At 37.2% G+C, this 13,586-nt stretch overlaps 1 protein-coding gene across 1 annotated transcript in view; it reads left to right on the top strand.

Annotated features, from left to right (window-relative positions):
* LOC127663293 (netrin receptor UNC5A-like) overlaps nucleotides 1-13,586 on the top strand; it is a 347,540-nt gene that overhangs the window by 203,550 nt on the left and 130,404 nt on the right. The window contains exon 3 of the mRNA XM_052154807.1: nucleotides 10,575-10,718. Coding sequence (XP_052010767.1) covers nucleotides 10,575-10,718 — 144 coding nt within the window. The remainder of the gene's footprint in view (nucleotides 1-10,574; nucleotides 10,719-13,586) is intronic.

Here is a 13,586-nt window from a genome sequence, read left to right as displayed (position 1 = left end):
AAATGGTCAAAATATCAAAATAGATGCAGTGTTTTCAGACCTCGAATAATGCAAAGAAAACAAGTTCATATAAAATTTTAAACAACACAATACTAATGTTTTAACTTAGTGTTCAGAAATCAATATTTGGTGGAATAACCCTGCATTACATGCATCTTGGCATGCTCTCTACCAGTCATTCACATTGCTGTTGGGTGATTTTATACCACTCCGGGTGCAAAAATTCAAGCAGCTCGGCTTTGTTTGATGGCTTGCGACCATCCATATTCCTCTTGATCACATTCCAGAGGTTTTCAGTGGGGTTCAGGCCTGGAGATTGGGCTGGCCATGACACCTCCAAATATTGGCCCCATTCACTTCCATCATAAGTGACTCTCTGTAACCTAAATATCTGCTTTTTTTTTAAAGAAAAGGAGGGGTTAGTCGAAGTAATTTTTGTGGTAATCAACATTATCCAATAAATGCTGTCGATTGAGCTTAACTTGTATTGAACTTTACTTTCAATTATTTAAAATAATCTAACTTAATTATAAAACACCCAAAAAATCAAGATGCAAAAAACAATTTTAAAAAAATCTTTATTTTTATCTATCTTATTTATTAATTTTTTTAATTACTGCAGCAGGAGTTGTTTGGGGTTTAAATATATATTCCTCTACAATGAGGGAATCAAGTTGGAGTCAAAGGGCTTATTTACACTTCATGTGTTTTTACTGATCGATTGCTATTGCCATTTACACCTGACCTCATCAATGCATCTCTGCCAAACGGATATAAATCCGATCTTCAATTCCCCCACTATATGCAAATAGAACAGAGTTGACTTCCATGATTATGCTAATTCTGGGCTGCGGTTTTAAAATATGTGATTTATTATTTGCTTCCAAGTGACTTTAAACAGTGCACGGGTGTTTCTGTTTGTGCACGCAAAGTAATTTATCCTGTCAGGGCTCCTCGTAGAGGTAAGACGCATCATGCACATCAGCTGCTCTCATGTCAGTGTTTAGTTAGTTTAATCAGTACTCTGCATCAAATAAATTAGGAAAACTTGCATCCGTCTCTTGATTTGATGTTCTTTATTGCACGACACCAGCTCTATGCAAATACTCAGTGACAGCTGTTATGTTTTACGTTTTCCCTATGCTGACACAGCGCTGTTTGGGCGAAACAAAGTTTACATGTGACTTGAACAGCCAGATGCATTTACACTTGACCAGTTTAATCTGGAATGCGTATCAAACCACCTCCTGAAGTGGTTTGAGCGATCGGATTGCAATCCGTCTCGAAAGCGTTTCGGAGGGCTGTTACACCTGGTCTTTTCATGATCGGATAGCCAACCAATCACCGAAATGCATGAAGTGGCCAGGTGTAAACAGGCCCCAAAAAAGTTGATAACTACCAACATATAGTTTTGGGAAGGTCAAAGCAACATCAAACTTTCCATTGTTCCTCAAGATACATGGATTTAATTCTGGGATATGCCTGTTAATTGGTTGACCTTTTGGTCTGTTATAAAAAATGTACTTGGTTCAGCTAACCTCAGAACTGAAAGTGCCATCAATATTATTTTTCATCTCTTTCACGTTTTACATCCATGTTTAATAATTTGTTAGATGTAACTGCAGAAAATGGGAACTGGTTTATGAAATTTTTAACAATTCATTTTGAAGGTATGCTGCATGCATTGAAAGTGGAGACACAACATGACAAAAGCATGAAGTAATAACTCTGAATTAATATCTTTCAGAGCCTAATAAACGTGTCTTCATTTCGAAATAATTTCCTCCATCTGTGGGGGTTTGACAGAACTGGAATTCGGTGCTCACATGTGACACTTGGTCTAAGAGTCATTAATGCTTTATCTGTGTAACCCCCTCAGATCCCGAAGGGGGGGGTTGCCACAGCGACCTCGCTCAAAATCTCAGGGGTGAACATTTTAATGGTGTTCCCAGTCAAAGACTTCATACTCCGTTAATTACTAATTATACAAATATGCATTACAGTATTATCATGGCCTATTATGCTGCTAAATCTGTCATGCAGGAAAAGTGAATTGTCATGCCTGAGTAACAGTGTTGGCATATTCACAGAAGTGAACAGATTTGAATGTGACGGCCTCAGATGTTCGTAGTGAAATGCAGAGGGAGTGTGAGGTCAGCTAAAAGAAAAAAACAATTAATAAAACAATCAGTGGTTAAGATAGCTTTTCCTCTGACTATCTCAGCACTGTGCCTGATTCTATTAATTGTATTTTACATTTTGATGCAAATGGTAATTGCATTCACACAAAGAAAATCACCTTGTTCAAAAGTCTTATTAACCATTGCTGCTAATATTAAATTGGTCACACATAATTTGGATTAAATGCAATGAGAGCAATCAGAGTTCCGACGGTCATGGAAAAACTGGAATTATCAGGGGATATTACAATTGTTGTTTTACAGGCCTTGAAATTTCCTGGAAAATAAAATAATGTATAAGTCTTAAAATACATTTTTAAGTTTTGTTATTTTCTGCTCTCAAATATTTAATTAGCAAGATAAAAACGTAAACCCTGAGCAATGCAATTAAAGACCCCATGGAAGTAAACAAAAAAAAAAGTTAAATAAAACTAGGGCATGAATGACTTATAATCGAAATATATCTATGTGTCAAGTGCTATATTCAAACAACATAAAACACATCAACAATAACAGTAAAACGTTCAGCCTAAATATAATATACAATATTATATTAGTGATGAATGTTAGAGATGAAGCCTATTGATTGTTGAGGAGTCTTATTGCCTGAGGTTAAAAATGTTTTTAAGTCTATTAGTCCGAGCTTGGATGCTTCTGAAGCGCCTGCCTGAATGAAGTGTTCTGAATAACGTGTGTGCCGGGTGGAAGTAATCTCTGATTTTTTTATGTGTCTTCCTTAGACACCCCCTCATGTAGATGTCCTTAAGGGAGGGGAGCTTGGTGCCTATAATGAGGTCTGCTGATTTTACAACTTTCTGAAGGTTTTAAAGTTTTTAAAGTCCTCCAAAACATTGACAAAATTAGCTTTTAGCAGATATATGCGTTTAAAATGTACAGTCTCTCTCATTGAAAACATACCAAAAATATTGATGACTCATACTGCACTCACCCATTTTGTCAAATCAAACGCTCTCTAGAATGAGAATGTCCCTCTTCCTAATGCAACCTACATCTAACAAGCAATAGCAAGTTGCAACTCATAGCTGTGATGTACACTATAGGTTCTAACTACAAACTAAAACTACAGTTCTTAAAATAAAAGGGGATGAGCCCTTCAATATGTTGTGTACTAACTTTCAGTTTATTAGGAAATATATCAACACAGGAAAGAAAACTGTGCTTGTCAGGCCAGTTCATGGGGACTTTAAATACAATTTTAAGTGTTCTTATTTTTGTCTGGATTACAGAGATTTTGTGTATTGAATCTTATATTTTGACCTGTTGCAAAAGTGTTTTTAGCTGTCAACGAGGATTAAAGTCCAGGCGTTGTGTTAGAGGAGAGAGATTGTTTGAGAGGTCCATTTTAATCTTGACACCCTGGGTAACACTGGAAGAGTGGTTTAAATCTAACAGCAATTGCATGTGCTCCTAATGTCTGCCAAGATAGTGAGACACTAGCTCTCTATGCTGCCCTATTTCTCTCCTCCCAGAGACTGTGTGCCAAATGCTGATAGATGTGATGTACATTGATTTGTGACAGACAGGTTGGAACAAGAACCCAAATGACCAGTAGGATTTGAAGAGATGGTGCTTTTCACATCACTGGGGCAACTGACCACAGCTGATTGCAGAATGCATTTATTGGAGATGTTTTATGCTTATCATGATGTATTTGCATTAAACATTTGAATGGCCACTGTGGTACTGCAGTGCAAGGCTGTATATCAAAAGCTAGCAGCCTATCTAGTTTGAATGAAGGCTACCTGTGGTGCACATATTATATTTGAATATGTATGCCAAAAACTAATGCCTACATTTGAATGATGCCCCAAAATGTATTTGAGCATTCAGATGATGGACAAAAATGTACCTGTATGCTTGAATGCAAAAATCAATTTGAGCATTTTAATGAAACCAAAAAATCAATTAGAATTTTCAGATAGTTCCTATGATGTACCTATGAATGCACCTATGATATGTGAATTCTGTTTAAACATTCCAATGTTTCCAAAAATATATATTAGAATGTTTGAATGATGGCAAAAAAATGTAATAAAAATATGATTTGAACATTCAAAGGAGCATGTGAAATATTATGTCGTTGTAGGCAGCTCACTAGGTTTTGAACACAAGCCCTTGTATCTAAGAGAGATATCTAAACAAGAGAAAGTTAGAGGGGAATGATAGAGATAAAATGTGTTTGTTGGAGACATTTTCAGGGTTTGAGGGAGAGAGATTATGTGAGAAATTAAGGGAAAGGTTGAGATTTTGAGATGGACGTGGACATCTTCAAGGTCACGCTTCCGTGTTGTAGGGAACAGTATGTGTTAAGAATTAAATGAAACTGTCAGCATGTCTACGTCACTATGTAAGGAATTATATAATGGAATTAGTTGTGTTCAACAACCATTATAAGAAGGGTAAATGACAAATAATGAGGTTATATGTCTGAATAAAATTCTCCACCATTAACATCGTAATACAACGGCTTGTTGTATCCACTCACAATTTCTATTGTAATGAATTAGCTTTAATAAGTGAATTATGATTAATTTACTTATTGGAGTAATATTCTCATGGCTAATTGAAAATAATATCACAAATATTTTAGGTATAGCTTCAGGGCGGGACAAATATTTGAAAAATCAAGTGACTAGATTGTTTACCAAAATATACCAGAGTCTATTCATCCTTGAATACAAACAAGACTTTATTGCTAATGTAAAAATAAAAACAAATCTAATTCATACAAACATGAATCAGGTTGGTGAGTAAAGTGAACAGAGTAGCTTGAGTGGAAACTATCTTACAGAGAAAATGAACTTTATGGAGTCTGTAGACCATGCATTGAGAGCCATCCATCCATCCATCCATCGTCAACCGCTTATCCTGTGTACAGGGTCGCGGGGGGCTGGAGCCTATCCCAGCTAACATTGGGCGAAAGGCGGGGGACACCCTGGACAGGTCGCCAGTCCATCGCAGGCATTGAGAGCCATTTGATACTTAATTCAGTCTGACTCGATTTGCAGTCGGGTAACTCAAATTATATTAGAGAGACACCAGCTCTTTCAGCAAAGTCTGGAGATGAATTTGCGTTTCCTTGCTTTTCTTGGTTCTTTGGCTCTTTGTAGAAAGTTCTGGTTGTTCCGTCAATGTTTCGACCTCTGTTAAGATTGTGGATGTTTAGTTGTTGCTGGAAGCAGGCTTTGAAGCGAGGCCTTCCGCATGGAAGACTCGTGACTCCCGTCACTTGTGTGGGTCGTAGCTAGGGCTGCTTTTTTACCGATTAATCTAACGATAATTTTTTCGATTAGTCGATTAATCAAACAACTAATTTGCTGATTTTTCGAAAGATTTTTTATTATTATTTCTTGATTAATATAACAATTAATTAACCCAAAATGAATATAAAAACTCATCTCATTAATATTTCAATATGTTAATAAATTATCTTTTCAAACAAAGTGTGCACTGCAGGGCATTATTCTGCAACAAAATAGCCCTGTCTTAACATGTAATCTCAATTTTCAGTCCAACATTAATTTTATTTTGGAGAGATTATATGTTGGACTGCTAAACTTGAGGTTGCACAATGTTTTGATATTCCTCCTGAGAGTGACTTCAATTTTACATTTGTTTCATTTATTTTGTTGTTGGATTGCTAAATGTAGATTACTTTAATTTTATTTTGGAGTGATATTAAGTAAGAACTTGTTCATTTCGAGTAAAAGGAAAGTGCTATCTAGATTTAGCAATCCAACAGCAAAATAAATTAAACAAAATGTAAAATTCAAGTCACTTTAAGGAGGAATATCAGTCCAACATAAAATCATTTTACAGTCAAATTAGAGCAATTTGAGTAACACTTAAATGTTTTTCTAACAGGAATAACTAAAACTTGTGCATTCTTAATCAACTCTCAGTAATACACACAGACAATTTACCACATACACACAATCTCTCTCCCCCTCCTTCTTTCCCTCCCCTCCCTCCACATTCGACCTCTCCTCCTCTCTCCCTCCCCCTCATCTTACAGTAACATTAGTGCAATTTGAGCAACAGTTAACTTTTTCTAACAGGAATAAATAAAACTATTTCAATCTGAATTAAATCTCAGTGGGGCAAGGAATATATTTTAAACGATTTACAGACTGTTTACGCCATTTTCTCAATCATACATGGTCATTAAAATAAACAGAAAATATAAAACAGCCAAATAACAAAATTAGATGATGCATGGTGCAAATTTACGTAAGCAGCGGTGCAGAAATTACTTTTAACGTGGCGGCGATGAGGAAGTATTTAGAAAATCTATTTTAAGTGGCTACTACTAACAGAAAAATGTGTTTTAATACAATATCGTGTTGTAATACTATATCATGTTTGGGTGGGGACAGAAAGTAAACAGGACTTACGGTGCTGCTGTCTTAACGATTGCTCCGGGATGCTTTCGCTTCAAGTGTTCATTCATGGCGGTTGTACGGCTGTGATAAGCCATTTCCAATTTGCATATCTTACAAAGCATCACATCATTGGTTCTCTGGCTAAAATACTCCCATGCTTTAGTTCACCATAGGCAAGTTTTTTTAGCTGCAATTTGTTCTTCGGGGAATCCATGCTTAAACCGGGTGCTGCCATTTTAATTATTCCAATGCAATGCACTGACGCATGTTATGCAAATAGACGTATTTCTGTAATCGATGATGTCGTTTACGTCGATGAATTGTCCTAGCCCTAGTCGTAGTGCAGAGAAGAGAAGAAGTTCCTCGGACCTTGACGTCCGAGCCTTCTTGGGCATCTACATGGTATGGAACTTGAGGGGCAAGAGCGTTGAGGATGAGGGGCTGAAGAGGAAGTGGAAGCATGGAGCAAGAGAAGAGAGGAAGCTCTTCCTTGTAGGAAAGTTTTGAGCTGAAACTGGCCACACCCAAATGGTGTCCTGGGCCAATCAGTAGTGCCTTTTCGGAGTCACATGGTATTTTCTGTCCCTCCTTCTGACTGGTGATTGATGAGCCTTTGTCAGTGAAGGCTGCTGTTCCTGCTCAGAATAGGGCAATGTTTAATCATGAACTTTTATATCTTAAAAACGGTGCAAGAGACATGACATTTGTAAACATCAACATCCTGTACGTAAACAGACAATAATTTACGTACTAAACATGACATGCTTTCATGAATATTAAACGTGCAAGTAACGAAAAATGAAAATACTTGATTAAACATCCTAATTCATTGGTTAATATGACATGAGTGAAACGAGATTAAAGATTCTAATCACTGATTTGTAAGTTATAAGTGATTACAAATCACTACACATATTTTAAAGTGTACATCAGGCTATAATCATTAATTTGTCAGTTATAAAAGTGATTACAGGTCATAAAATCATTTTCAGATTTCTCTAGCAAGGCTAGGAATTGTGTACATTTTGGTACAAAAAGGTAGATTCTGTTCATGGATAAAGATGAGAGGTTTTCACATTAGAATTGTGTCAAGGTTCATAAATCCTTTTTAACTGCTGTTTGCAAAATAATGATCACGATGTCTCGTGATCTCCTGATGAGTGTAATTTAAGTGTAGCAAATTGTTTATATTGAAATACAAAGGAGTATCTTAGCTTTTCCTGTGGTTTCCAGGGAGTGTGTTTTAACTCTGTCTTTTACACTACATCACTGCTGGGCATGCCATAGGGGTATTCCCTGATTTACGACATGTACGAGAAGGGGTCCTCTGCATTCACAATCTTTTGTTCTCAAGATGGTTAACACAAAACAGATGTTATTGCCGTAGACTTGCTGGCTCCAGTCTGAATTTTCTAATAGGTCATCTTTGTGTAAATCTGATGCTTTTTTATTAAGTTCCTTCAGCATGGAAATGAATATTTCTTCTGCCCATGAGATGCTATAGTGTTGTCAGATGAACGATTGGCATAGAGGAAAATATCAGTGAGGCTTAGGGTTGAGGAGATGGTCTAGAGATAATAAAAACAAATTATTTGTCTAACCCCTCCCTCCATCCTCAAAAAGGGCTTTATTATGCATTACACATTTTTTTGTTGTTGGTGGTGGTTAACTCTGATTATTTTTATTCATAATTTTCAGCTGAAAATGAAACATTTTGTTGGATGACCACACCAGTTGTAAAGACATTATTCAGCTAGCTACAGCTGACAACTTATCACTTCATTCCTTTTTTTTCTTGTCCTCTTTCCATTTTTATTTTCAGAACAGAACCTCAGAGCTTTGATGGGATAATCCAAGTAACTCATTTCTGAACGGAAACACACATATTGAGTAACCTGGAAAAATATCTCCCACTGGTATCTCACATGAATGTTTTTATCTGTATATTAATTAATTAATACCAGAAAGCATATTGTTATTTGGGATTTTCTATTTCATGGCAGCTAAATGTTATTTCACATGCTGTACACTTCCTGCATTTAGGTTACAATGATTGCGACAATGTCCAATCATCCGACGGTACTCTATGAATTAACCAAGCAACAATCTCTTTGCAGAAATTTTTTGCAGAAAAAAACTAAAAACATTTGGTTAATTTTAAGTATTTTGCAATGTGATTGCCAAAAGTTTGCAGTTTGGAAGTGCATTTGCAGTTTGGAAACATTTGGCAACAATGGACAGTTTGCCACTACCATGTCAGCTGTTAATGGATTGCCTGATGTTTCCACAGGTTTGCCATAACTGTGTGCATGTAGTAGCAAAGAATCATCATTGAACTGTTTACCAGTAGTGGTAAAGCGGTTAAGGCTCTGGGTTACTGACCAGAAGGTTGGGGGTTCAAGCCCCAGCACTGCCAAGATACCACTGTTGGGCCCGTGGGCAAGGCCCTTGACCCTATCTGCTCCAGGGGCACTGTTTCATGGCTGACCCTGCGCTCTGACTCCAGCTTAGTTGGGATATGTGAAAACAACTGCATTTCATTGGCTCTGTACTCTGCACAATGACAATAAAGTTGAATCTTAATACTCACCTTTTAACACTTTGCCAGTAGTAACAAAGATTTGGCATTTAGCTCTTTTGCCACTAAACTCTTTGCCAGTAGTGGCAAAGATGTGTCATTAACTGTGCAGCAATAATGGCAAAGATTCTCAATTGAACTGTGTGCAAGTAGTAGCAAAGGTTTGCTATTGAACCGCTTCCCAGTAGTGGTAAAGATTCACCATTGCACTGTTTGCCTGTTGTGGCAAAGATTCACCATTTTACTGTTCGCCAGTGGAAGCATATATTTTCAATTGTATTGTTTACCAGTCATGGCAAAGATTCATCATTGTACTGTTTACAGCAGTGGCAAATATTCATCATTGTACTTTTTTGCCAGTAGTGGCAATTATTTGCCATTGTACTGTTTGCCAGTATTGGCAAAGATTCACCATTGTACTGTTTGCCAATAGTGGCAAAGATTCTCTATGATACTGTTTGCCAGTAGTGGTAAATATTTGTCATTGTATTGTTTGCCAGTAGTGGCAAATTAGCCATTGTTGCCAAAGGTTTGCTGCATGCTTTCCATTACAGATGATGTCACACTTTATATTGTTATCCTATAGTCATTCTTAACCCTGGATAAAAGTATTCCTGGGTTTTCTTGTTTCTTGTTTCACACTGCTAATACTCTTTACTCTAATTAGTCATGGCCAAGTTTCGAGGTTTCACATTGAACACTTATTAACTGGGTTAATTAACTTATTTACATATTTATATGGTCAGTAACATTGATTGGAAAAATACTGCTCGCAATGGGCATTATACCTGTTAATATCTGTTTAGCATTGGAACTGCATATCTATGGATATGTGACCACACAAATTCGCTCTGTTTGACTTGTGTCTCTTGAAGCATACTAAAAAAACACATGCAAAAGTAATACTGTCTCTTCATCACATCAGTTAAAGTGAAACTACACAGTGCATGAAAGTTTCTGGGACTGTTGGGGGTTCAAAGCCCATGCATATTAAATGAGGTAAGCACTAAGGCAGTTTATGATTGGTTGTCTACTGATAAACAATTTGCTGTAAAATTTATGACTGCATTATTTCACACTGTAAAGATTTAGCACTGCAATTGGGGGTAACCCAATAAAAGCAGTGCTAACCCCATTTAAAATTACAAGTGTGAAACTTCTCTTAACCCAGAGTTAAACATGGCATTAACCCAGGGTTTGGAAATATAATAACCAAGGTTAAGCACAGTGTGAAAAGCTCTATATTTGCAACAAGTTAACTGCTTGTTTGCAGCAAACAAACCATTTTTCAAGGGTCTAGCTTATGACTCAGCTGAAAGATTGAAAGTGTCCGACAGCCTCTCTCTGTCTCTGTCAATGATAATATATTTGGATTGGTGAGCTGAATGTTTGCTGTGTCTGGTTTGTTTTCAGGGCTGCCGGTGATGCAGGTAAAGATTGACATCTCAAGACAGCAGGTAGAGAAGATCTTCGGCCTGGAGGATTACTGGTGTCAGTGCGTGGCCTGGAGCACTACAGGAACCCAGAAGAGCCAAAAGGCATTTGTACGCATTGCCTGTGAGTTCAGCTTTGCTAACTTATAATGAAACATTTTGACTGCACTGCAAAAAAATTTTTTAAATGGAAAACAAGTTATGTAAGCAAATTAAGTGTTTATCTTAGCCCATTGGCAGGTTTTTTATTTCTTCTTCTTGCTTTAAGCATAACGTTTACAAAAACTTTTTCTGAAAACAAGACATATTATCTTATGTTCTTTTAATAATAATGATTTTTTTCAGTGTGAATACTTGCTCAAAATCAGTAATAATGTGATACATTTCTAGCAGAATGTACAGTGCATTGATAAAGTATTCAATCCCCTTCGTTTATTTTTCACATTTTGTTATGTTGCAGCCTTATGGTAAAATTATTTTTTTCACATCAATCTACACCCCATACCCTATAATGACAAAGCAAACACCAGATTTTTGATAGTTTTGGAAATGTATTAAAAAATAAATTATTCAGGCTGTGGCTGGGCCACTAAGCCACTCTTGCGTTGTCTTGGCTGTATGCTTAGGGTCATTGTCCTGTTGGAAGGTGAAACTTTGGCCCAGTCTGAGGTCCTGAGCGCTCTGGACCAGTTTTTCATTATAGCTATTTCTGTATTTTGAGCTTTCCTTCAACCCTGACCAGTCCTCCAATCCCTGCTGCTGAAAAACACCCCCACAGCATGATGCTACCACCACCATGCTTCACCATTGGGATGGTATTGCGCAGGTGATGAGCAGTGCCTGGTTGAGGCAGAACAGTTCAATCTTCTTTTCATCAGACCAGAGAATCTTGTTTCTCACAGACTGAGAGTCCTTTAGGTGTTTTTTTACAAATTCCAAACAGGTTTTCATGTGTCTTGCGCTGAGGAGAGGCTTCCATCTGGCCACTCTGCCATAATGCCCAGATAGGTGCAGTATTACAGTGATGGTTGTCCTTCTGCAAGTTTCTCCCATCTACACACATGATCTCTGGAGCTCAACCAGAGTGACCATCAGGTTCTTGGTCACCTCTCTTATCAAGAACCTTCTACCCTGATTGCTCGGTTTGGCCAGGTGGCCAGCTCAAGAAGATATCTGGTTGTTCAAAACTTTTTTCCATTTAAGAATTATTAAGGCCACTCTGCTCTTGGGAACTTTCAATGCAGCCACATTTTTTGTAGCCTTCCCCAGATCTGTGCCTCAAGGGCAGTTCCTTTGTCATCATGGCTTGGTTTTTGCTCTGATATGTATTTTCAGCTGTGAGACCTAATTTAGACAGGTGTGTGCCTTTCCAAATTATGGCTAATCAATTGAATTTGCCACAGGTGGATTCCAATCAAAGTATAGAAGTATCTCAAAGATATTCCAGAGAAATGGGATGCACCTGAGCTACATTTCACAGCCTGGTCTCATAAAGTTACGTGAACATGACACAATTTTTGCAGTTCAAAATGTATGTACTGTATATAACTTTTGGCTGCAGGTTTTCATTGAAATGTCCAACTGGGAGTGCCGAAAGCAATCAAAAAGGTGTCTTATTCAGATACGGTTTTAAGGTGAATTTTAGATCGATATAGAATAATGAGATGTTTAATAAAGACATCCTTAACAAATAAAAATTTTGCAATTTGATTTAATCAACTGGTTAAACTACACATGGGATTACTTTGCTAGCACACCTGTGTGAACTTGAGGAGATCTTACTTAATACAAATCACTTCTCAAGTTCACACACGTGTCCTAGCAGAGTAACCACATGTGTAGTTCACTGAATTAAATGTGTCCAAATAGTTAATCTTAAGTTATTATGTACAGTTTATGTCAGTGATTCCCAACCACTGTGCCGTGGCACACTAGTGTGCCGTAAAATGCTGTCAGGTGTGCCGTGGAAAATGATAAAATTCCACAAAATAAATAAATGCATGAAAAAAATAATAATAATAATTTCAGGGATCCAAACAACTCACATTTTGGAGAAATTTGCTATTGTGAAACCTTAATCGGTCACTTTTGTGATTGTGAAGAGCAATGATTAATGTGACTCACTGTTTATTTTCTCGTGACTCACGTCTGCGCTGTACAATACATTGAAGTCTATGAAGTGACGTCACTTTACACCAAAGTGTTATTCACACACACATTTTTGCTTCACTAATAATGTCTTTGAGAGTATGAAGCAACAAGAAATATTTCAAAACTGTTCAAATTTATGGAGACAGTGAATGACTCATCATTTCTTTTCATTAAATATTACCTTATCGTTTACGAATATCAGAGACCCCCAGTTATTGAACTAATTTAAATTAATCAAGAAAACCTTTAAACGAGTCCTTTTATTACTTTCTGCTATCAAAGCAACTGCAAGCTTTTTTCTCTCTTCGAAATACATGTTTTCAATGTTTATTGTGAACACCTCCCACTTTTTGCAAGGCAAACTCGTAAAATTGCCCCTCTGTGACACTTTCTGCAACTCTTGTCATGTAGAGGGCAGTGCGGCGCTTGACGCTGGGTTCAGCCTCAAGAACCGAATTAAAACTGCTCCGAGAACTCGTCTGTCCAAGGCAAAGATGCAAAATCTGATTACATTTGCCTCAGCATCAGTCTCTCTTGATGTGTTTGATTATGCACAGGCGAGCACCTGTCGATGCAGACCAGGAGGAAGATTTGACTTGTTGTTTGAATTCTGTTCAGTTAATTTTTTCCGTGTTTCGTTCATATTTTAATCGTATTTGTTTTTTGGAATATTCCGTTGTTCATATGTCGTGGTTTAGGTGCCTCCGCTGTCACTGCGGTGGGAAAAAACATTAATCTGCTTCGTGTGATGTCTGTTTTGTTCATCTGTTCTCTTCATAAATAAATAAATGCATAATCTGCTATATGCTCGTCCTGTAAGTTCATGATTAAAAATGTGAAC

This window comes from Xyrauchen texanus, chromosome 23 (genome assembly GCF_025860055.1).
Source record: "Xyrauchen texanus isolate HMW12.3.18 chromosome 23, RBS_HiC_50CHRs, whole genome shotgun sequence".
In the NCBI taxonomy this organism is placed as follows: Eukaryota; Metazoa; Chordata; class Actinopteri; order Cypriniformes; family Catostomidae; genus Xyrauchen; species Xyrauchen texanus.
The sequence above is the reverse complement of the archived record's forward strand: the minus strand, read 5'-3'. Positions and strand labels throughout refer to the sequence as shown.